The 24,821-nt window shown below is 38.8% G+C and overlaps 3 protein-coding genes across 10 annotated transcripts in view; 1 reads left to right on the top strand and 2 right to left on the bottom strand.

The window, feature by feature from the left end:
• Positions 1-9,841, bottom strand: BRIX1 (biogenesis of ribosomes BRX1). Its single transcript, XM_019450671.2, has 10 exons — positions 9,638-9,841; positions 6,721-6,832; positions 5,609-5,652; positions 3,610-3,680; positions 3,048-3,097; positions 2,867-2,940; positions 2,660-2,710; positions 2,417-2,518; positions 653-781; positions 1-407 (listed from the first exon to the last, which is right to left on the bottom strand). The coding sequence occupies exons 1-10, from the start codon at positions 9,794-9,796 to the stop codon at positions 138-140; spliced, it is 1,062 nt and encodes a 353-aa protein (XP_019306216.1). The 5' UTR covers positions 9,797-9,841; the 3' UTR covers positions 1-137.
• A 95-nt stretch (positions 9,842-9,936) lies between these two features.
• On the top strand, positions 9,937-18,588 carry RAD1 (RAD1 checkpoint DNA exonuclease). Of its 4 annotated transcripts, none has more exons than XM_019450670.2 (6): positions 9,937-10,103; positions 10,554-10,796; positions 11,735-11,843; positions 13,216-13,474; positions 15,556-15,654; positions 15,970-18,588. In XM_019450670.2, the coding sequence occupies exons 2-6, from the start codon at positions 10,602-10,604 to the stop codon at positions 16,151-16,153; spliced, it is 846 nt and encodes a 281-aa protein (XP_019306215.1). In that variant the 5' UTR covers positions 9,937-10,103; positions 10,554-10,601; the 3' UTR covers positions 16,154-18,588. The 4 variants fall into 4 exon arrangements, with proteins under 4 accessions (XP_019306215.1, XP_019306214.1, XP_019306211.1 ...); XM_019450669.2 differs by having other exon boundaries at positions 10,551-10,796; XM_019450666.2 differs by having other exon boundaries at positions 10,475-10,796.
• Positions 18,589-20,055: 1,467 nt separating this feature from the next.
• The window catches only part of TTC23L (tetratricopeptide repeat domain 23 like), a 58,737-nt gene continuing 53,971 nt past the window's right edge, over positions 20,056-24,821 (bottom strand). For 4 of the 5 annotated variants that reach the window (XM_053906915.1, XM_053906916.1, XM_053906919.1 and 1 more), the window contains 3 exons: positions 23,661-23,767; positions 21,472-21,654; positions 20,056-21,289 (listed from right to left, as the gene is read on the bottom strand). In XM_053906915.1, the coding sequence (XP_053762890.1) occupies positions 23,686-23,767 (82 nt within the window). In that variant the 3' untranslated portion in view covers positions 20,056-21,289; positions 21,472-21,654; positions 23,661-23,685. Of the gene's footprint in view, positions 21,290-21,471; positions 21,655-23,660; positions 23,768-24,821 lie in introns of those variants that run through there. The other variant, XM_053906918.1, reaches the window with a different exon arrangement.

The raw sequence follows: 24,821 nt of genomic DNA, 5'->3' as shown, positions 1-24,821 counted from the left end.
TGAAGCCACAAATTTTGATTTTTCTTTGTCTTACATGCCACACTAATAAGATATAAGGTAGTCCTGGATAATAAAAGTATTTACATGTTGAATACAAAATAAATACAAAATTACTGAAAAGTTAGTTATCCACGGATTCATTTTGTATTCCCACTGTTCATCTTCTGTTTCATTTTTCTTTGCCTTTTGTAAATTCTTTTCTTTCTTGCTTTCAAATCAACTTTTGGCTCTGGTTTTACCCACTGTATTTCTATTGGCTTTTCCTCAGCTGGTATAACAAAAACATCTGCAGTGGGATCGTGTGGAAGAACAGTCTTTGGTTCCTTCTTTTTCATTTTCTGTGCATCTTTCACCTGTTGTTTCTCTTTGTATTTTGCAGCTGTGATGGATCTTACGACACGCCGATGCTAAAAAACAAAAAAATATCATCAGATATTTTCAAACTAAAAATAAACATATACGATGAGGACATTCACTTATGAATCGTATTTTCCCCTTCACTCATGTCATTAAAAAAAGTAGTAATCTGCAAGGCTGTATGCAGCAAAAAAACAAATTAAGTTTCATGGCTTAACAGAAATCACTTGACAGAATTACTTTGGCCAGAGTTCCCTGGGCACTGAGGAACCACTAAACAATAAAAATAGCTTACCATGTTTGGGGACTGGTAGTGAGGATTTTCATATAGAGTTGGTCCTCCAAAACTTCCCTGGAAAATCTTTATCAGATTTAAGACGAACCGAGGTCCTATTTCTACAAGAGCTGCATCTTCTTCTATGATCTTTAATACAAAGGAAATACTTCATTTTGGTTTGGATATACTATTCCTAAAAGTTACCCTGGCTCTAACCTCATTACAAATATGCCTAAAAGAAGTGAAAGCCAATTAAGGTGGAAGTGAAAACGTAGCCAAATTATCAGTATTTTCTGAAATATATTACTAGGTACTGGTAATTGTCATGGGAAAATACTTACATTTTTTTCAGTGTGTTCTTTTAAAATTGAGTAATTTCAATTTGGTCTTTACCTAGCTTCTCACAATGCACGTATTCTTGAAAAACTGGTTAAATGAATGTTTAAAATTGCGACCACTATAACAAAATGTATTAAAGCACCGTATGGGGGAAGCCTTTTACAATTTAAGCCAACCCCTAAATTGTATTTATACGCCTAATTCAAATTAGATTAAGAGGTTTATAAAAGGATAAATGTCCAAATTTATTTTTGAATGGCTGCTGATTGTCAAATTAAGAGGCAACTTCTGAGCTACAAATACTAACAGTGTTGGTTCAGGTATGTCTATCCTCAGAGGTTACGGGGATAAGTTTGTTAGAACAACAATGCAGAAAACAGCCTAGGTTTTTACTTTTTTTTTTTTTTTTTTAGGGGTACCCGGGTGGCTCAGTTGGTTAAACATCCAACATCAGCTCAGGATCTCATGGCTCATGAGTTGGAACCCCCACGTTGAGCATTCTGCTGACAGCTCAGAGCCTGAAGCCTGCTTGGGATCCTGTGTCTCTGTCTCTCTATGTGTCTCTATGTAATAAATAAACATTTAAAAAAACTTAAAAATTAATGAAAATAAAAACAAAATTTTTTTTGAGAAAGAGAGCACAGGAGCAGGGAGGGCAGAGAGGGTCTGAAGCAGGCTCTGCGCTTGTAACAGCAAGCCCAATGTGGGGCTCAAACTCATGATCCGTGAGATCATGACCTGAGCCAAAGTCAGATGCATAACCGACTGAGCCAACCAGATAACTGGTTTTTAATGTTTTTTTTAATGTTTTTTACATTTTGAGAGAAAGAGTAAGCAAGCGGAGGGTCAGAGAGAAGGGTGGGGAGACAGGATCTGAAGTGGGCTCTGTGCTGACAGGCTGACAGCAGTGAGCTGGATGCGGGGTTGAAACTGGGAAATCATGACCTGAGCCGAAGTCGGACGCTCAACTGACTGAACGACCCAGGTGTCCAAAAAACAGCCTAGGTTACTTTCAATGCTGTCTGAAATGGTCTTGCTTTTCTTTCTACCTCTCCACTTTTCTGCAGACTTACCATCCTGCCAAACTCCTGCTTCAAGATTTCCAGAATCACCTCTCCTAAAACACTGTATGATTCATCTTATAGTTCTCATTGAATGAATTCGACAGGTATCATGTTTTTCGAAGTCTTAACACCCTCTACCCTCAGATTCCAACCTCTGGAGAGAAACTTATATTTTACTGAATATATAGTTGCTTGTTAGAAAAACCTTACTCCGTAACAACTGATAGCCGTGTAGAGAAGTATGAGACAGTAGTTAATTGCTACAAGTCTGTGGGGGCAAAAAGCTATTTAAAACAAAACGAATTATTATTTACATTTTCACAAACATTATATATCCTACTTCATTTCAAAGTATAACTAAAAATTAATTAAAGCTAACCTGAAAGTTCCGAAACCATATCCTATTATCCAAAATGGTGAAAGTAAACACATGGTCCACAAATGGCTGGCTTTTGGGATGATACCGTGGTGTACTAAAGATCTAGTAAAGATAAAAATAAATGATATGTCAGTTTCTTATTCTGCCACATTCCATGTACGTTTTAGATAGCTAAATTAACAAAAAGTCCAAAGGAGATACTCATTTATATTACTAAAAATACTTTCTAGAAAAGATAGTTACCTGAATTAAGAGTTCTTTTAACAGAGCATAATGCGGTAATTCATCAAAAGCCTATTAAAAAAATAAAGTGAACATATTATTTGACAACAGTGTTTTGTTTAAAATTGTGGATTTTTAAAAAATTTTAACTCAATTACACAACTATATCCACTAAAAAACAACCATGCAAAGTAAGAAAATTAGACCTCATACACTAGAGATACTTACAGGGTCAAAAGACAAAAGGGGCCGAGAACCTTTCAAACAGTTTCCAGTCATCTTTAGTTCAGCTAGGGTATGAACTAGAAAAATTATAACAATAAAAACAGTTATAAGTTTAGCACAATTATCCCAAAAGAACATTTTCAATTTTGTCATTAAAAAAAATCTTAAAATGGAGTCAACTTACTATTTTGAACGAGGAATTTAGCAGATGGTCCATGAGGTGAATTTGAAAGCCTGAAAAATATGCAGTTTTTTCAACTAATTAGAATTTAGAATGTGGTAAATTCTTACTACCTCATGGTTTAAAAAACACCGTAACGTGCTTGTAATATCCACACATTTAATTTTCTTTAAAAGTTTTGACTTTTGGGGCGCCTGGGTAGCGCAGTCGGTTAAGCGTCCGACTTCAGCCAGGTCACGATCTCGCGGTCCGTGAGTTCGAGCCCCGCGTCAGGCTCTGGGCTGATGGCTCGGAGCCTGGAGCCTGTTTCCGATTCTGTGTCTCCCTCTCTCTCTGACCCTTCCCCGTTCATGCTCTGTCTCTCTCTGTCCCAAAAATAAATAAAAAACGTTGAAAAAAAAAAAAAAGTTAAAAGTTTTGACTTTTGTGAAATCAATGAGTTTGCTTCATCCCCTGGCCCAGTCTTTTTATATAAAAGACTGAAAGAGATATATAACCTAAGAGATGCAAATAATCCATTTACAAGAACAGTTCCACCAAAATCTTACTTAATATATACCCTTACCACATATAGAGATCCTGTTTTTTCTTAGCTTCAAAATAGATACATTTATTGCAGTTTTTCATTTCACAAACCTAAACAAAGTATAGAAAAATGAAATAGACAATAAAAATGAGAACCAAAGCAATTCAATACAATTAATATCTAGACTCCTCCAAAAAACTTAAGCAGATTAATAGGCTACAAATGTCTAAATCTAGGTAAATTCACCAAAACACCCATTTAAAGTTCCTCTTAGGTATTCTGCCTAAGGTAAACTAGATACTTTGGCCTCTTCTCTGCTTACTGGCAACCTCTTCTTCCGACCATACTCCCAGGTACAGCCTACAAAAAGTGAAAAAAAAAAAAAAAAAAAAAAAAAAAGATGCCCTAGGGATAAAGCACACTACAATCAGCTCAGTGATCTTAGGAAAATATGGTCCTTAAAGAACCAAATACATCCTTTATAAGGGCTATTTTTATTATTATTTTTTTACTTGAGAGAGAGAGAGAAAGAGTGCATGTGTGGGGGAGAGGGGCATAGGGAGAGAGAGAGTGACAATCTTAAGCATGCTCCAGCTCGGCACAGAACCTGATGTGGGGCTGGATCTCACAACCCTGGGATCGTGACCTGAGCCGAAATCAAGAGTCAGGCACTGAGCCACCCAGGGACCCCTATGATGGTTATTCTAATTTTTTTAAATGTTTTTATTTTTGAGAGAGAAACAGAGTGAGAGCGGGATAGGGGCAGAGAGAAAGAGGAGACACAGAATCTGAAGCAGGCTCCAGGCTCTGTGCTGTCAGCACAGAGCCCGAAGTGGGGCTCGAACTCAAACCGTGAGATCATGACCTAAGCTGCATTTGGAACGTTTAACCAACTGAGCCACCCAGGCGCCCCTAGTTATTTTTATTTTTAACTCTTCAGCGTTTTGATTTGAAGCTCAAGAAATTTAAGATTTTTTTTCCTCATCTGTACTCAGTTTTGCAAAGTCACTAAGGGACTAGTGAAAGGGAGAAATACAGAAAACCTATTTCAAGTTGAATTAAACTTCAACATCCTGAAGGTTTATATTACTGTAATATTCATAAATCAATATATATGCATCAATTCTCAACTACTTGAGACTTTTAACCTAACAACTTAAAGTGATAGGTCCAATGCTTTTGTTTCTTATTGGTCTTAGAACAATAACACTAAGTTGGTTGTTTTCTAGTCAAGCCTCAGTTACTGGAAACTGTTTTTTTTCATACGCTGTTTTTTTTCACCTATCTTCACTTGAAATTATACTTGTTCATAAACTGAATCCCCCCATTAGAATGTGAGCCCCAATGGACACAGTGGTGTTGTTTTGTTAAACAGTTTCCACAGTACTAGAATAATGCACTAGAATATATAGCAGAGGTTCAAATATCTGTGCTAAATAAGCCTTTCTAATAGGAAAAGATAATTATCTGAAAACACTTCTAAATCTTAAAAAATTTGCTTAAAAACTTAAGCTCAGTATCTTCAACAATACTTGGAAAAGTAACCTATTATTAACTTACAGTATCTTAAGAGCAAATACCACGTGTTTCACTTTTAATACTGGCAAAATACATTTTTAAAATGTGTGGTTTTAAAAATAATTAATGAATTTTTAATTTACTTTGTACATGTTGACAGTTTTTTTTAACAAGCACTTACTGTGAATTTAGCACTGTACTGTACATGATAAGAAAAAAAAGGATAAGTTAAAATCCTTGTCCTCCAGAAATTTCAGTATGTTTGGTGAGATAAGACAAATATAAGAATGATTAAGAAATATATATAGTGAAGCACTAAACTGTGAGATATAGACAGTGAGTATATAAAAATTTGTAAGGCAGATTTTTGAAGAGTTAATAAAATTTGAGTATCTTTTACAAAACAATTTAAAAGTCACTGAATAACAGATTTATTCTTTAAATGAACTATCTTTAGTGTTCTAAAATATTGTTCCTAGTGTTCCTAGAATATTTTACTTAAATTACTATCTAAAATTACCTCATTAATCACAAATAACTTGTCTTTACGATCCATTTTCGTATCTATAAAAAGAAAAAATTAAGTAAATAAGATTTCAAAGCTAATTCAAACAAATCGCATTCTTTCTAAAAAAGTACTGTTTTTACAATCGTCAGTTTAAGAGATTTTATTAATTAAAAAAAAAATTTTTTTAATGGTTTTATTTTTGAGAGAGAGAGAGAGAGAGAGAGAGACAGTTGTGAGCGGGGAAGGCACAGAGAGAGAGGGAAACACAGAATCTGAAGCAGGCTCCAGGCTCCAAGCTGTCAGTACTGAGCCCAACATGGGGCTCAAACTCACAAACCATGAGATGATAACCTGAGCCAAAGCTGGATGCTTAACCGACTGAGCCACCCAGGCACCCTGGTACTGCCACACTTCTAAGCTTAAAACTTCACTTGACTGCAGGATACATCATTGCCAAAAAGAGTATCTTGGCATTTAGAAGTAGGCTGAGCCCCAAATTAAAGGTGCTTCAAATCCTACTCCAGTCCATTAACTTTTTAATAAGAACAGTTTTTTTTTTTTAAAGTTTATTTATTTATTTTGAGAGAGAGAGAGAGAGAGAGAGAGAGAGAGGGCAGGGGTGGCGCAGAGAAAGATAGGGGGAGAGAGAGAATTGCAAGCAGGCTCCGCTCTGTCAGCGCAGAGTTGGACATGGGAATCGATCCAACAGACAAAACCAAGAGCCAGATTGTTGGCTTAAGAGGGTTGGCTTAACCAACTGGGCCACCCAGGAATCCCAAGAACAGTTAGAAAAAAATGCAGATAGCAATACATGGCAGTCCTGAATTATTTAGAAGGACAAACCAGCTTGTAAGCTCTGAGAGCATTACAATGAAGGATCCTCGAAAAATGTTTTGATAATTAATAGCAGGATATCTAAGAAAGTGAAGGGAATGTTTAACGAATTTTGCAAAGAATTTCTAACAAAATGTTAATTGGAAAAATCCCATTATTGAAAAGATGAACTTCTGAGGCGACGTAGTTCTTTACCTGATAAAGCTGAACAAATGACAAGGTTGAACAATGATTGAAAATAAAAATACATAAACATATAAGAACTTTTAAAATGTAGGATGTAAAGGCACCTGCTTTAGAATGAGGCATCAACATTCTCAAGTCTTGCATTAAATGTCTTGTTCTGAAATTTATTCCTCTAGAAGAAAAGATAAGAATCCGTTCCTTATTTTTCCACTTGCCCTAAAGAAAAAGAAAATGTGAAGATTTTTAAATCTCACACTGAACGTACCTTGTTTGTTTTTTCAAAGATAGTTTTAAAAGTATCCAGTTTTTAAGTACTCTACTATCCTCTAATGTATCCATACTACATGCTTAATTCTGCCTCTCTCCCATGTAATTCAGACAGATGTTTCACTAGAGAATCTTTCCACTGCTGAAAGCAGAATGAACTCTAGTCAATATTTCTTTCACAAGAGAACTTTAGTATTAACTTAATATTTACTAGGTTCCTACCAGGAGTCAGGCACTGTTCTTATGTGAGAAGACAGTCAACAAGCAAGCAAATCAGTAAAGACATGGAGGCAAGAACAGCATGAAATCCTTAGAGAACCACAACTATCTGTCATATAAGACAGAAGTGGCAAAGCATCAGGGCATCATGTGATGAGGCAAAAAAAAGGAAACTTAAATGTCCCTGTTTTATCTAACAGACAAAATTTGGATCCTCTATCTAAAGAAACAAGCTAAAGGTAGCTCTTGGTTCTAATAAAAGAATACAGCCAATGGAAAAGTTAACTCCTAAAAAAACAACAAAAAAAGTAATATATGGTAAGTAGAGAGACACAATAACATTCATAAAAAGCTTCCAGGTGGCAGACCGAACAATCCTGACAATCTCTCAGTGGTATTCACTGACCACGGCTGCCTCCCAGAAACGCTCTCTGACTTTCTTCATTTTTGGTTTTTCTTCTTCCATCTCTCCAATTCCTCCTCCTGACTCTAAAGATTCCTAGCCCTCTTTTTATTTTTGTTCTGTCCAGGACAGAGTTCTCATAATCATTCCATAGCTTCAATCGTCAAATCTATGGAAAGGTAAGGAACTCTCCCCACTCCTAGTAATCCAAGTATTTGACTTAATACCTCAAGTTCAACTCTAGGAATACTAAACCTTAAATACAGTAAATTTCTTGTTTATTTTTCTGATGATGCCACCATCATTTCCATCCCCCAAGCTTGAAATTGTCCATTTGCCCTATTATCCTATATCATAAGCACTTCTAAATGCTGTCAATTTTTCCTTGCAACAACTCTTACTCCCTTCCCTTTCACAGCACCCTCATTCAGATCCTTATCATCTTTTTTTTTTTTTTTTTGAGTTTAACACTTTTATCACAAAGACATCCCTTAGGTTACAGAGAATTAACGTAGAAGTATTGAAAAACACACCAAAAATGTGTGTATTGTAAGTAGAGCCGCTACTGTGCGACCTTAAGCAGATTGCTTCAGTGTCCTGAGCGTCATATTCTCAACAGAGCCTTATCACCTTAAATCCCCTAAATGCTAGCCTTTCCAGACAGGGGTTTCTCCAATAGATGCAGGGGAACTATAGCAACAGCTTAATCTTTTTAAAGCACTGGTTCGATCACATCCTTAACCTCCCTGGATGTTCTAATCAAACTCCAAAATGACATCGCTATAACACTAAATTATAAAATATATTTTTTACCTCACTCTGCCCCAAATCAACCCTACCTTTCAGTTAATTTGGCTTTTTTTTTTAATTTTCAGCATTTTCCCTCCATTTCACTGCCTTTGATCATTCATTTTTGAATATCGAATATTGAAATTGTGCCTTCACTTTGAGATCCAGCTCAAGGGCTAAATCCTTCACGACCTCGCTGTTCTAGAGTAAAAGCAACCTCTATCTTAAGCACTTCCATACAATTTTTCATATTATGGCTCAGATCATAGATAACTACCATATTTCTTTCCAACTGAAGGAGAGTGAGAGCATTAACATTTACTGAACATCTTCTAGAAGTCCATCTTATTCTTCACGAAAAGTAAAACACATTTTCTTCCTCTTAATTTACAGATGAGAAAAGAGCTCAAAATGAAGCCATGAGTTAACTGCAGGGCTAGAATTTAAATTCGTTTTTTATCCCTCAAAGCTAACTCCTTTCCTAGCGCTTGCCACCACCGTATGTGGTCATTTATCACCTACTACCTGCTAGAGTACTAAGCTAAGGGTTAGGAAAGTAGACACAATCAAAACAGGAATAAATCAAAGACCATCTTTGTCTCCACAGTATTCGATCTAGCTTAAGGAATGGAAGTTAGGCCCAACAACTTGTGTTCACCGTCTTCTGAACACAAACCATGGACTTCCATGAATTAGTTTCTCTCTAAACTCCCAACACTTCAGAAAGGAGTCACATTCTAATTTAGCAACCCCAAAGCTAACATATTAGCTTCGTGCACGCCTGACATATTACAAATTTGAATGCAAAGAAAAATTCATTGTATCCAGTCTAGTTTTCATCATCCCTTAAAAGTTAAAGACTTGATCACAGAAGTCAAAGTCAATATCCCAAGGACATGAACTCTTCAAAGGACCGCATAACAAGCTTCAGGATCTCCGACGGACAGTAACTAACGCAGAATGAGGGAATCCTAACCACTGGAATAAATATACTCAAAAGCGAGAAATAACTTTAAGGAAAAGTAATACCACCCGCAAGGGGGGAAATGGAGTTACTAGAAGAGAATACTGAGGCTGAGTACCCCGTAAGTCGCCTCCTAAGAACGGGTAAGTGTTCCGAAGACCACCCACTTCCCCAGCCGGCCGCCTCCCGGAGGGCGGCCACGTGCATGAGAGCTAGCTGTCAGCGCGGTGCCCTGTCCGACTGGGAGGTGAGCTGAGACCGAGCTCGCCTCACAGACAGGCAACTCCGAAATCAGCAGGGCTCTCGTCAGGTAGACAGCCCCAGGGACGGCGCGCAGAGCCGCAGCTGCAGGTGCAGCCAGGAGGCAAGCTTCCTCTACCTTGCAAACGGGGCCTGGAATACGGTCTCTCTCCTCTTCCTTCGTCTCTTCTGCCACGTCGCGCAGCTTGGCTGGCTGCTTGGCATCTTTCTCGTTCCTTTTTGGTTTTTTCGCCTGAACAGCCAAGCCTCCACGCCGCTTCCTCTTGGTCGCCGCCATCTTGCCCGATCTCCTTCGGTCTCGGCTTTCCTTCCGGCTCCGCCGCTCGCTCCCCTTTCCGATCTCTATGATACCGTGCGTTCGGCTCTGCAGTTCCCCGGCTCTATGGTACCTCTTTCCGGTTTCTCGTAACGCACTCGCGCCTCTCTAGGCCACCTCTAGCTCTGTGGTGACGGTGGCCGTAGTGGCTGTCTGGTCTGAAAAGAGTGGCGGGAGCCGCTCTACTCCCTCCACACCTACTCGGGAAGCGCGGCTCGCTTCCCCCTGGCTGCGAAGGGCTGTCGGACGCCCGGACCCCGCCACAAAGGTAAGGTTTCCGCGCCTCAGGGGCCGGAGGATCTTCCGAGAAACTGGGGCCTGCCCCCCCCCCCCCATCGCCTTTTCTGTTGGGGCAAGGTTGGGGGCGCCGAACAGCTCAAACCCGACTCTGCGGGGACACGCAGCCCCAGCTTGGCGTGGCAAAACTGGCCTCAAGTAGAACTACCGTGGTAGTTGCCTGTTGCCTGTGTTCACAACTTTTCCTGTGTTACTGGCCCCTTACTAAAGACGAGGAAACCGTAGCGTAGAGACAGGTGTAATTTCCCCCAGAGTTACAGAGAGTTGCAGTGACCGAGGTGGGTCCAGTCCCTGTCCCGCGGAGTTTAATACCCAGGCCTCTTCCACCTCGCCTCAGCGCAGGTTGACTTCGCGAGCCTTGCGGGCATTGATCCGGAGTTTTATTGTCGAGTCTCCTCGGGTGTTTCGCGATCCGCAGCAGCAGGTGTCGGCACCGGGAACGTCCCTTGGGGCCAGATGTGCAGTGGACATGCCCCTCCTAACTCCACAGATCCAAGATGAGAATGATTACAGCTTAGTGGCCAGCCTTGACAACGTTAGGAATCTCTCCACTGTCTTGAAGGCTATTCATTTCCGAGAACACGCTACCTGTTTCGCTACTAAAAATGGAATCAAGGTTACAGTGGAAAATGCAAAGTGTGTGCAAGCAAATGCTTTTATTCAGGTATGCAAACAGGTATCTTTAAGCCTGTGACATACGATATAATTCACCCAGTTTAATGAATACCACAGGGCTTAATAGACATCATTTAAGTTAGAGAACAGTGTATTTGAATTCTTTCTCCTGGCAAATTCTCTTCTTGTTTTATAGAGATAATGGTTAGTAATAATAATGTCTAAATTTTGCTAAGCTAAACTATGGGCCAGGCACTACACTGAGTGTTTTAGATACTTAACTCATTTAATACAGTAGTCCTATCAGGTAGGTTCTGTTATTATTCCCATTTTATGTGTGTGGAAACTGAGGCACAGTTTAAGTGATTTGCCATCAGTTCCAGAGTTGGCAAGTCGCTGAGCTGAGCTGAGCTGAGAGCCCAGACATTTGTTTCCAGAGTATATGCTCTTGGCCACTACTTCGCTTTTCCCTTTTATTGGTGATAATAAAATGTTTATTCTTACAAAGTAATATTTTTGTGGTTCAGATAGCATTTCAGAATTAATCCAGCGTTTTTTGAACACCTAAATGCACAGTGTGATGTCAGGTATAGGGGGATAGATATGTTTTCTGTCCTCAAAAGAAGTTGAAAACTAGTATCACTTACGCATTATCAAATGTTTGGCTATTTTCCAAATGACTTTAGCCCTATTGATGGGCATAAAAATGAGACAAGGGAGTCATGTGGATGATAGTTTAGATCCAAGAAACTAGATAAAGGACCCTTCATAAAGTTTTGCATGGTACCGAAATCACTGTTACACCGTTAACTACTGAGTAGTATTATTCTAAAGGATAATAGTTGAAAAAGCTTAAGATGTTTTTCTTGGTAATCAGAAATTTTGATGGAATTAGCATAATATTATTTTTAAAACATAAAGTGAACTATAGAACCTTCTGAGTTTTCATTAATACATACGCATTTTCATATTTCCTTTTTTTCACAGGCTGGAATATTTCAAGAGTTTATAGTTCAGGAAGAGTCTGTTACTTTTCGAATAAATTTAACTGTCCTTTTAGACTGTTTATCTATATTTGGATCAAGTCCTATGCCAGGTGAACCATTTTATTATCATTATAATGACACAAAAGCATTATACAGAATAATCAGAAAATACAGGAAAAATCATTAGAATAGAAGTAATAAATATATCTTAGAAATTGCAAATTCATTTTTTATTGGTCACAGTCACGGATTCTAACTTTTCTAGCAATATTAATAGTAAGTGTGCTATGGGTCTTTACATATTTGCAAAAATATTTACATTAATTTTTTTTTTAATTTACAAAGTTTTGGGGATTTTAAATTTGAACTGGCCAAGAGGAGACTGAATATGTCTTAATTATCTTTATTTAACATTGTGAAAACATGTGAAACATGTATTGCTTCTTTTCCCTAACTTGTTCAGAATTCGCACAGTGCAGTGGCAGGGAAAACCAGTGCTCCTGACTTCCTAATTTACTCTGTTCAAAATTTGTTTGCTCTTATTTCCTTAAGCCCTGTTCATAAATTGTCTATTTTCTGAAATGTTTTCTTTTAAAAATATTTATATATTTTGTTGTTGTTAGGAATAGCGAATTCAGTTGCTATGGATATAAGACTATAAGGAAACACCAGAAGAATGATTTTCTTTCATAGGAAAGGAATCTGGAGATAATCTAGGGAAAATTAGGTTGTGGTTCTCTAGAAAATGTATTTTAATTTTATACCAACAATTCTATCATTGCTAATTATCCATTTTTCTAATGCAGCACTCCCCAGCTGGTTTCTCATAAAAGCATCTGCTAACCCTCTTCTGTACTGTGGCTCTCCATCCAGTAAGGGACAGGAGCCTAAGATGTCCAGTCGTATTCCTCCTCTGCTCTAGTGGTTTGCAGTGTTAAAACCCACACCACCATTAACCACCCGGTCTTTTTTTCCTGATTTGATCTTAAAATTTGTGGAAGTGTACATAATATCTCCCAATAGAATACACTGACACAACGAATACGCTGACATTATACTACAGGCAGTACCAAAGCAGTCCACTGCTGCGTGCACACGTTGAACCTTTAAGAAATAGCATAGCTTATTTGGCAATAAGTCTATTACTTGCAGTATTGGTCCATGTAGATTCTCCATCCTGAAATCGTAAAGCTATAAAATCAGTAAGCTGTTTCTGAGGTGTTTTTGGCAAGCTGGAAAACAATTTCAAAGAGTTACATTATATTTCGTTCTGGTTCCCCATTTTGTTACAGTTATTTTTCGAATTGTCTACACATAACTGTCATCAGTTATCCAAGATACAATCCTTTCTTCTAAAGAAATACATATGTGCTAAAAATTGGGCAGAATAAAATAATCTTCAGGAGTTTCATGTATCATTTAAGGAGAAGCTGAACCTGTACTATAAAGCTAAGCTCAAACTTTGATTTATTTCCATTGCAGGGACTTTAACTGCACTGCGGATGTGTTACCAAGGTTATGGTTACCCTTTGATGCTCTTTCTGGAAGAAGGAGGGGTGATGACAGTCTGTAAAATCAATACTCAGGAGCCTGAGGAGACTCTGGATTTTGATTTCTGCAGCACCAATGTTATTAATAAAATTATTCTGCAGTCAGAGGGGCTTCGTGAAGCATTTTCCGAATTGGATATGACGAGTGAGGTCCTACAGATCACCATGTCTCCCAACAAGCCTTATTTCAGGTGCTTGAACACAGCACAATTATAGCTCATGTGGTCTGCTCCATCTCCCTACTTACACATTTACTTAGGATGCAGAACTTGTATTATCCAGGTTCCTAGAATTTTCAGATCTTAGAGCTTTTACTCTTATTTTTACAGATCAGGAAACTTAAAGGTCCAGGAAGATGAATTCAGTACTTAAAGCTTCATAGTGTTGGTTTGTAGATCAGTAGCCCAGTCTCTTACTTCATAAACTAAATGGTCTTTTCATTGTACTGTTGTAGGTCAAGTTACATCATAAGGAAAATTTGGGTTTAAACTTTTGGAAAAGGTGTTTGTATCATATAGATCTCTTTTTGTTTCTTTTCGAGTTAGTACAGGATGCAAAAGGAAGCAGATGTTTTCTATACATGGTTCATTCACTGACTATCAGTCATCTACTGTGTGCATATTCCCCTGTTTAAGCACTTTGGAAAGGAACAGCTTAAAGTCAAGTTAAAGAGAAGATATGTGAAACAGCATAGAAGGAACAGAATTGCATGCCATTTAAGTACCAAAATAATGCACAGATTTTTAACAGAACATGAGTTCTTAGGGATGATTGGTCGAGGTAAGCTTCCTAAGGAAGGGCAATTTTCAGCAGGAATATAGTATCAGAAACTCTCAAATTGCTCCTGATATTTTGAACCAACAAATTATGAAGTTTTCAGAATTAAAATAAATTTGGAGAGAAGATTTAAATATTTCTTCTCTTTTGAAATACATAAGAATATTAAAGAGTAAAGGAGCTAAATACATACAGAATGAGACGTATAAGATGTTCTTTTTACATCTACTCTAGAAGAACTGAAGGCCCTTATCATGACATTAGGCAGTTAAAAATTTGGCTCAAGATTGGTTAAAATGTTAACCAAAATGGAAATCAAACCCTAAGCAGTGACATGAATTAAAATTCTGGGCACTTTTACAGTATATTTCAGAGGACCACCATTTAAATGATGTCTCAGCATAGTAACTGGATGGATCATGGTGTCATCATTCATCTCTGGTATGGGAAATAACTTGGTGGGGAGAACTGGGAGTTGAAATTTCTTTCTGGATTTGTTAAATTTGAGGCACCTATGATACTAGGGAGTAGTTGGGCATAGGAAGTTCAGGAGATCGGTCTAGACTGGAAATTTAGATTTGGGAGTCAGTATCATGGCTGGGTATGGATGAGATGCCTCAGAGAAGGAGGTTACATCAGAGGAGTAACAAGATGGAACCTGGGAAGCACGTAGGTCTTCTGTCACTGTGCTCACGTAGCGGTTACCGACGTGTTAACCCCATAGCAAGTGATCAATAGATTCTTGCAGATTAAATAAACATATAAACATTTACAAATTGTCTACACACAAACTGCTGATATCACCAAGCAAGAAAAGCCATGAAACAGCCTGAAGAGCAGCCTAAGAAACAAAACAGAGGAGCCGTAATTTCTGGCTGTGGCAGTAGAGAGGGAACAGGACCCCGGCTTGCAGATGAAGTAGATCAGAGCCTTCCATCACTCTTCAACTCTCTTGTCCTTTTATATTATTTCTTTTTTAATGTTTATTCATTTTGAGAGAGAAAGAGAGTGTGGGGGAGGGCAGAGACAGAGGGAGAGTGAAAATCCCAAGCAGGTGTGCTGTCAGCACAGAGCCTGACTCGGGGCTCTATCTCACGAACCACGAGATCATGACCTGAACCGAAATCAAGATGCTTAACCGACTGAGCCACCTAGGCGCCTCTATTTCTGATTTAAGGATGTGGAAAAGTGAGTATCAGAGTAGAATTAAGGCAACGAAAATTGAGGCAAACACCCCTGGATTCCTTTTGTGATTGATATTTTCCAAAGCTGTTTATTAGTTGCTAATTCCCCTGTACTCCCACCTCATCCTGGAGGAATCTTTATTACTGTTAAGTGTTACAATGTATTGTCAGCATTTGTTTACATATCTGTTTCACTCTGCCGATTAGCTTTTCAAGGAAGTGTCTTTATTGGGATCCTAATGTGGCTTATTGTTGGACCAGTGAATAAATGAGTTGCTCATTTTTTTTTTTTTTTTTTTTTTTTACTGTAGGTTATCTACTTTTGGGAATGCAGGAAGCTCCCACCTTGATTATCCCAAAGATTCTGATTTGATGGAATCATTTCAATGTAATCAGACCCAGGTCAACAGGTCAGTTCTTAATATATTAATCAGGAAGGTGAGGTTTATGTCATGTATCTATTAAATAAATGTTAAAACTTTCAGTTTGTTGCTACATGTATAACATTCTAAAGCTATAAATAGTAGGGTGCTAGAGGATTTGGGGTTGTGAGAGTGGATGACATTTTTAAAATGAAAAATATTAGCAAATTGGACAAGTATTTGATTTCATTCTTACATTTACTGCTTGTTAGTTCTGGGATCATTTTTGTCCTTCACTTGGAGTTAGGAGCACTGCTTTAAGTGTGTCAAAATAACAACAGCTTTTTATTTACTCCTCTACAGATACAAGATTTCTTTACTGAAACCCTCTACAAAGGCATTAGTCCTATCTTGTAAGGTGTCTATTCGAACAGATAACCGAGGATTCCTCTCATTACAGTATATGATTAGGAATGAAGATGGACAGATATGTTTTGTGGAATATTACTGCTGCCCTGACGAAGAGGTTCCTGAATCAGAGTCTTAAGTATGGCATTCGCTGTGATAGCTATCTTGACATTCATGATCAGTCACATTCTCGTTCTGGGTATAGTACTCTCCAGAATACTGGGTTTTCTGAAGGGAAGAAGCATGGAGGAGATAGGAACAAGGTCCATGTACCCTAATAGTTGCTGTGTATTTTGTAAGTAAATGTTTTCATGTAGTCATAGATTAACCAGTACTGGACTGGACTGTGGTTCTGTCTTTTGAACTCATGGGACTCATTTTGAGCCAAGATGAACAACTTATTTAAGTAGGACACGTCAAGAGTCTAAAAATATAAAGTTTGGTGATTCTGTACCTGCAATGTTCTTTTATTTACTTACCATTAGAAAAAGCAGCATCTGGGCACTGATTATTAGTTTGACCTCCGGACTGTGTCTTAACGCGGTGGTCCTCAGAGTGTGGTGCCTGGACCGAGAGCATCAGCAGTACCTGGAGACTTGTCAGAGATGCTGGAGGGTGGCCAGCCGTCTGTAGCTTCAGTCATTTCCCCCAGGAAATTAGATGCATGTTCAAGTTTGAGAACCACTATTTTGAAGGATACGTTTATTTTTTTGCATTTATAGCATTCAATTGCATTGAAGTGAATGCTGTTACATGTGATTTCTTCCCAAATGTTCAGAAGTTTACGCTTTGCCAAACAAGTGTGAGTAATTGTATGATTTACCTTTAAAGTATACATTTTAAAGAAATCTATGAACAAGATATAAAAGTCTTCAGAGTTACAGAATTTCTTCTCGCTCTCAACTGTTCAGTGCAAGTAAGTACTTAGATACCTTCTATTTGCTTATACACGTTTCTCAACCAAACCAAGTGTAGAAAACCAGTTATCAAGTGATTTTTCACTTTCTTGGGTCATTTTCAATTAATTTTTATGGCATGTAAATATTTAATAAAATACAATACTAAAATTACCTGATTTGTTTGTAACAGAGAAATATATAACCAAAATAAAGGTCCATACATGTGGTAACAGCTCTGTGTGGGGCAGCACTGTTGGCCTTTGTGGGTATGATAGTTCTTATAGGAACAAACATGCCACTGCAGGATTCATTTAGCCTCCCTGGCCTCGGGCCCCACTAGTGCCAGTCATTGTGACCTGCGATTCTCCCCTCCCCACCCCAATAAAAATGTCCCATGTTATTGATGGCTAAGAACCATTGAATAATATTCATCAAAAGGGTATATTTGGAATGCCTACCTTAAAATAGGCCACTTGGCATTAGAGGAAATTGGTTTGGAGAGCAGTTCAGCAAGAACTTCAGGGAAATGATCCCCCAGAACAGCTGTGGGCACCGTTCCCAGGCACATGGGCGATTCTGGTGTCTAGTGCAGAGTGACTACCTAATAACTACGAAGCCCCCCAGTAATCTCAGCATGCTAGCTGGTACAAAAAGTGGAGTTTTGTAAAGTATAGTGTATGTTCAAGAAGTAAATGAATGAATCTACATCAAGAACAGAACAAATCTAAAACATAATTATGAAAATATTTAATCAGTCAGCATTTCAAGGACTATAATTTTCCTTTATTTTTTAAAAACAATTTTAAGTTTATTGATTTCTTTTGAGAGTGAGAGAGCAAGTAGGGGAGGGGCAGAGAGAGAAAGAGAACCCCAGGCAGACTTTGCACTGTTGGGGCTCAAACTCAACATCCATGAGATCATGACCTGAGCCGAAGTCAGACACTTGCCCACCAGAGCCACCCAGGTGCCCCCTATAATTTTCCTTTAAAATAGGGCAGTTACTTTTGGTTTTTGTTCACTGGTACGTCCTGTACCTAGAATGGTGCCTATTCAATAAATATTTGTTAGGTGAAAGAACCTCCATTTCAGATTATCTTTTAGCATTTTATTAATTACTATTTAATTTCAGTTACTTAGCTCTGAGTTGATCTTGATCTGAAGTATTTTTTAAAAGTTGAACCTGTGAAGAAATTAAAATGTATATTGGTTCAGTAGGGAAAGATTGACATTTTTGCACATTTAAGATCGTCATTTTAGCTGCACACATCTTTAACTATTTAGAGTTCGTAAGCTAATGAGTGTAATTCTTTCTACATCACCCACCAAGGTACTGATTTAATATAGAATTTCCTATTTAGTGGTTTCTCTTTGACCTCAGAATTTACTTTGTACAAGTTCCCTTGAAATTCCAGCAGGGGGAGTGCTTCCTCAGGCAGACTGGGACACTTTGGTGACTACAAATTCATTTCATGTGTCACACACAGAAAAAATACAATCTTATTTTGAAGGCCTTTAGTTTTTCCTTTTTTGCAGTTTATCTCATTTTATTTTCATTGTGCTTACTAAGGGAATGTGTAGTTTTTTTCTCCGTTTTTAATGTTTTTCCCCCGTTTGATGATACTGTGCTTCCACCTGCAATTGATGAAATGATTCAAAATAAAAATGATTTTTTGAATTCTGTTTTGCTAATAAAGTTAAAGTCTTATAACACAACCACTTTCATAAGAAGCCACAGAGTTTCTATGGTGCATCAAGTAGTCCTAGTAAGAATTGGTTACAGTCGCGGAAAGGGCAGCATGTGGCATTCTTCACAGTTCAGGGTGGGGAATTTTTCAGAACAGGGTGCTCCCTTCTTCCCTTACCTTCTTCACACTGACTTCCCCTTGGCCCCACCTGAAACAAAAACTACAGGGTCCTGAGAAATTGGGGAAATTGTATAACATTTTTTCTTTTCCTAATTGTGTCCTCAGTAGTGTTTTCAGGCACAAGTCAGGTTACACGCACCCCCGAGGCCGCCAGCAGCTCTAACCTGGACTTCCCACGCCAGGAGCGGACAGAGATGCCATAATAGACAGTTGTTCCCAGTGCTTCTGCTGTGCTGTCCGTGTCTCAGTCACTGCCAGAGACTGCGGTAATTAGTAATATTTGAAGTAGGTTTTATTTTTGAAATTAATAGTTTGTTGATCAATATAATAGATAAATCAATATAATAGCGGCTCTCATTGGTAAAACTAGAAGTATTCAGGACATGTGACATGACTAAATTACTAAAGAGTAATTCCCCACCTTTGCATGAAAAGGACATAAGAGTCTAGTGAGGCTTGTGACCTGGACATTTAGACTTGGGGCCTGAGGCTTGACCCCTAAATGGTCTGGCTTCCTGCCACCTTGTCCAAGGATTTCTGGCTTCTTGTTGCTAACTAAATTAGGACAGCCTCACTTCTGGAGTATTGTCAAGTCGGCCTCAAGCAGACCTTTCGTGGGAAGTTGTGGGTGAACTACCAAAACAGAAGTAGGGCTTCACTGATCTTAGGGAGCAGTTTGCATGGGCATTTGCATGCTTGCTGATAAATGTTTATTAAAGTCTGTTTGTGGGGCAGTATGATCTAGGCTTGATTTTTTTCTTCTTTTTCTAATTTGGTAGAGATTGTAGGGAAATAGCTAACCCTCATCCACCTCAAAGATTTTAGTTCCTGTTAGCTAATTTAAAAAGAATCCGAAAGTTGTGAATGACCTTGTTGACTCAGGTCTGTTAGGAACATCAAGTGTTTGGGGTAGATTATCCAAATTGCTGGTTCCCACTGAATGAATTCAGAAAGTAGCTTAGTTCTCATCTACAGTTTTCCAAGAGAGAATGTAACTTTACATTAGGTTTTACTGTGTCAAACATTTCCAAGGTGGTTTCTTAAACTCAAGGATTTCACAGAATACCAAAATTTTAAAACTTTTGGAACCAACATAAGTAACAACTTACTATTTTCTCAGATACGAGGATGTTAAAACCATAGCTACCATTCATTATCACCACCATTTCATTAAACATTTTAACATCAAAATCTCAGAAAATGGACTATTAGTAACCTTACACTGACAATAAACACTGGATATATTTAAATATTTAAAACTAATTTCAGATGCAATATCAAGATCACACCGTAACATTTTATTTTACAATGTTAACACTTTATGCTATTGTTTTATTGATACAGGTTTGTCAGTCTGGAGATCTTAAGACTTTGGGGTCTCCCAAAGTAGTAACATTTTTAAAACTTTTAGTGCTACACAAAATAGAGTCCAAACGGCCACTTCTGTCTGGCTGGTACTTTGGTTTTTATCACAGTCATTGTCGAAAATCCATTTTCGTCCGGATATGTGAAAATGGAAGCAACTCTTCTGAGGCTGCTTTAGTCAGTGCAGAATATTCTGGGTAAGGACAGCAGGCCCATCTCCAGACAGGGCTAAAATTAGCAACGACAGACCGGTGACCAGTTGATAAGCACTGCAGAAAAGGTCAGTGGGATATAGCTGCCTTCAGGCAGGCCTGCAACCTGAGACCTTGGTCCTGAGAGCTGAGCTGAAAGCATTCAGAACACAGCCGCCAGGAGGAAGCCTTCCAGTCTACAGACCAGGCAATGACTCGCCACTCACCACCATACCTTGGCTACTGGTTGATCATTAGGTTTTACAGACTGAGCAAATGACTGAAATAAAAAAATAATTTTTTGCATGAAGAACCAAAATGTAGTTCCCTAAGCACTAAGTGATATGGAGATGTTAGAAGACGCTTGGATCCCTAAAGACACAGTCTTTGAACTGCATTAAATCAGCTCAGGTAACAGAAACGATGAAGAGAGAAGTAAGTTTTTTATTTTGTAAAACTCACACGAATCCGATTTTTCTTTTCTCCCTGAATACGTGAAGAAGACAGTAAGGAATATTTGAGATTTGAGATTGCTGTTTTCTTTTCCTAGACACACATTTGTTCAGGAGATAAGGGCTTTTTTTTTCTAAACAAACCTGGTTAAGATTCCTTCCACAAAACAAGCCTTTTTAATCCAGTTTGGGGTTGGGGGCAGCATAGTGGGGTGGAAAGTAATCATCTGTGACTCAGGAAGTCAGCTTTATAATCACCCAGCTGACCTTGAACAAATCCATCTCTCTTGTCCCTAGTTTCTTCATTTATAAGAATCAAAGCCCTCTCTGACTCTAATATGGCATGAGACCAGGGCAAATGTTTTCAGGAGATCAAACGTTTCTTCACAAGGCAGTTTTAGTGACCTGAAACAAGTTACAACTAAAAGTATTTCCAAACAGTATATTAAAATGGTCACTAATAAACTACTTAGGTGTTGCAGAATCTTCTTTAAAAACCAGAACTGAAAAAAATGAAATATAAGTTATAAAAAGGGAAGTACAAAAGGTATTAGAGTCCCCAGTCATTAAGAAACTAAAAGCGTGTATCTAAAAAAAGATTTCTACACTTGCCCTGTCCCTTGCCCCCCCCACCCCAAGTTACAGATCAGAATCCTGCTTTCTAATGGCTCTTGAGTATTTTTACCTGTAATGCTGCTGCTAAGTAGACTTTTTCCCCCCCTTAGAGTTCTTAGTTCTGCTTTTGATCTGCCATTGTTATCAGTGTTGATAAATCTATCTTGTGATCCAGAATTTTTGTTATCAACAAGGTTGGCTTTATTGTTGGCTATCCAGTATAGAGGTTTTCTCTTTACTGATAACAGAAGACCTAAAGGAAAGGAGACACATTTGTGCATTTTATTTTATTCTTGCCTGTCTTCCAGTTCCAAATCACTGCTTTATTGAGCTAGATGGCTGAACTTCAGTCTGAGGCAACTATTTCACCATGTGCCCATACCCCTAAAATGTTGACTCTTCTAACAGGCCTCTAAAATGGTACTCGAGTCTTGGGTTTTCTCCCTGAGGAGCAGGAACTCTTCCTTTGATACATATGGCAGCTAAGGATATCTAAGATACCGGGATTGCTTTTAATCACAGCTGAAAAAAAATGTACCTAGTTTAGGGTCTTTTATATTGTTCATAATTTTCAGGGGATCTCTTCTCATGAATACACAGATTTTAGGGCCTAGGGCCCTCTTAATTGCTACACAGAGGATCTATCTTCCCCATTTCCAGCCATTAAGAGTCCCATACACTGATTTCCTAATATTGGAGAAGCTGGGCTGGAGTTAGAAGTAATCTGGTCCAAAAGAAATCTGGTCCAGAAACCTGGTTTCTATTAAGTGTTCTTCAGTCATCTCCTATTTAGACCTCAAGACTGTTAAGTGTGGTTTTCATGGCCCCTATCTGACTGAAAAAAAATATTTGTTCCACAGAAATACGAGATACAAAATTTTATGAGGCTTTTTTTTATATTCAAGTTCCACTATTTTATATTCATTCTCTACTACTGACTGCATAAAATACAGAAAGCTATCTGGCGCTTTAACTTCCTTCTCAGTAAACCAAGAGATAATATGATTTCAGATCTGAAGAAGAAATAGGCACAAATTAAGTCAATTGCTCAGGGTCTCATAAAACCTGAGGGGGGCAAAAATCTGAGGGGCCTCTGCTAGGAATAGGAACTCCCATCCCACTCCAATCATAGGAGTTAGAAATCCGCCTGGGCCTCTTCACCCTCCCGCCACAAGGTGGCAGGATTCCCCTGGCCTGAAATCTCCAGGTCACTGAAAGGACACTGACTTCCATCCGTTGAGTATACATTATCTTCTTTGGATTGGAGTAATTGTATCAGACTGTCGTTTCCAAGGGCTGATAAGTTCCATCCAGCTCACTTTTGGGATGTTAACCAGTGAAGTGTTTTCCACACCAGCTTGGTGTGGTAGCTTTTTACCAAGAATAGTTACTAGCCCCTCTCTCCTTGTGCTGCATGCATCAAATGTTGTAGCTAGAAGATAATAAACTTAAAAGAAAGCCCAGGCTTCAGTAAAAACAAAAATAGATGTTATTTGTTACATGATTACTATGGGGCCAGGCACCCTGCTAACCCCTTTACATACATTTTGTTTTCACGGCAACACTAAGAGACCTGTGTTCTTCTCACCTCCATTCTATGGTGAGCAAACCAGGATTACATGCAGATAGAAAGTGGTGGTTCTGGGGTCTGAACCCAGGCTTGTCTGTCTCCAGAGCTAGCTCTTAACCACCATGAATCATACAGAAAAATTAGTTCACAGGGATGCATTGAAGTCATGGTTTCTATGATCAGATAAAATAGTTCATTGGTGAGATAGTCATGTTCACAGACTTTATTATGTCCTGAAGTGGGGCCCACATTCTTTGCCAAACTACAAAAGCATTCTTGTACCCTCAGTTCAAGCATGTGCTACACCCCTTGCTCTTAATAAAACTAAATCTTAGATAGTTTCTCTACTTTGGTTCTAAAGGCTGTGTTTTATTTGCCAAAATTTAAGTCACTGATCATTTTCAAAAAGAAATCAGGTATATATGAATACAGTGAGTTGTTGGTTTTTTTTTTTTTTAATTAATTTGTTCTCAACATGCCAATAGGGAAGTTTAGTATTTGAAAAGTTCTGAGAAGTCCGGGAAATGAATGTGTCACTTCGTTTACCCTAGTTTGTTTTTTCCTAAACTGAACTGCCATGGAGCCTTTCTGCCTCCTCCCTGTGGCCAGGGCAACATCCCTTGGAATCAGCAACCCTTGCAATGCCCTTTAGGAAATGCTGCCTTGTACGGCAGCCATAAAGAACTTACCATTGCTTTGATACACTCTCCTCTGTCATGCCTCAGTGCCTTTGCATATACAGTGCCTTCGTCCTGGAATGGTTTCTCTTCTCCACCTGGATGAATGGCTACTTGCCCTTCAAGAAACAACTCAGATGTAACGCTTCCTAGGAAGTCTTTTTCCAGCTTTCTTAGATTCTGTCTCCTTCCCACTCACACTGCATTGCGATTTCTACTACAGGACTCACTCATGTTTGCATTATTTCTTCACGTTTGCCTCTCCTACTTGATTATTGTCTCAAAGGAATGACCGTGGTGTATTTATCTTTATTAGCACCTGCATCTCTATACTTAGCACTTAGTAGTTGTTCACAACATGTGTTAAGGAAGGAATAAAGATGAGGAAACTGAGACTCAGAATGTTTAGGCAACCAAAGGTCACATGGGTATTTCATAGCAGAGTTGGGCCTCAAAGAATACTGCTCTCGTCTATGCCCGAATAGCAAATTTGTGGCAGTTCAGCTCTACCGCCACCCGTGCCCCACAGCAGACAATACTAATAAATTAACTCCACCAAGCTCAGCCCTTTGCTCAAGAAACCTCAAGCATCGCTCTAGGAAAACACTAACAGAGCTGGCCCATGCAATGAAAAATACTTGATCTCCTTGACCTCGTCCACACGGTATCCTCCGATCGATCTATTTTTGTGGACATGGCAGAGTGCTGTAGATTGCAGAATCCCTCCTCTGTTCTGCTAAAGACAGGGTACTCTGAACTGTCACTTAGCAGCCTCTGTTCCTCTTCGGGGGGGCCCTGGGGTGGGGAGCTAAAGGTGCCTAATGCCCCAATGCCTCCATCTGCCCCAATGCCTCCAGCCCTCCCCGGCGTCCTGATTTGGGAGAGCTCCTGCCCCCTGGCATCAGCATGCGAGAGCGGATTTGCCCCTCACCGACTCACACACCAAGTTTGCCCAAACATTTCCCCCTCTAATTTTGTAGAGGCAGTGTTGGAATATTTACTGATAAATGATAGGAAAAGAAGATAAATGCAGCAGCCAGGAAACCAGCTTATGGAGCATAAATTTCATCACTGAGGCTTATTTGGCTGACACAGCACATCACCTACTCTCCTCCTCACTGCACTTCTCTCTGGAGATAACCTCCCCAAATCCTACTTTCTTTGGCTTTCCCT

This window comes from Panthera pardus, unplaced genomic scaffold (assembly GCF_024362965.1).
Source record: "Panthera pardus isolate Hobbes unplaced genomic scaffold, ASM2436296v1 HiC_scaffold_2, whole genome shotgun sequence".
NCBI lineage: Eukaryota > Metazoa > Chordata > Mammalia > Carnivora > Felidae > Panthera > Panthera pardus.
Note: the sequence above shows the minus strand (reverse complement) of the source record. Positions and strands in the feature narration are given on the sequence as shown.

Coding starts and splice junctions, on each gene's coding strand:
- RAD1 (XM_019450670.2), top strand. CDS start 10,602: ATGCCCCTCCTAACTCCACAGATCCAAGATGAGAATGATTACAGCTTA. Junction 10,797..11,734: donor AAGCAAATGCTTTTATTCAG/GTATGCAAACAG, acceptor TTTTTTTCACAG/GCTGGAATATTTCAAGAGTT. Junction 15,655..15,969: donor AATCAGACCCAGGTCAACAG/GTCAGTTCTTAA, acceptor ACTCCTCTACAG/ATACAAGATTTCTTTACTGA.
- BRIX1 (XM_019450671.2), bottom strand. CDS start 9,796: ATGGCGGCGACCAAGAGGAAGCGGCGTGGAGGCTTGGCTGTTCAGGCG. Junction 3,098..3,609: donor AAACAGGATCTCTATATGTG/GTAAGGGTATAT, acceptor CATATTTTTCAG/GCTTTCAAATTCACCTCATG. Junction 2,711..2,866: donor CCCTTTTGTCTTTTGACCCT/GTAAGTATCTCT, acceptor TTTTTTTAATAG/GCTTTTGATGAATTACCGCA.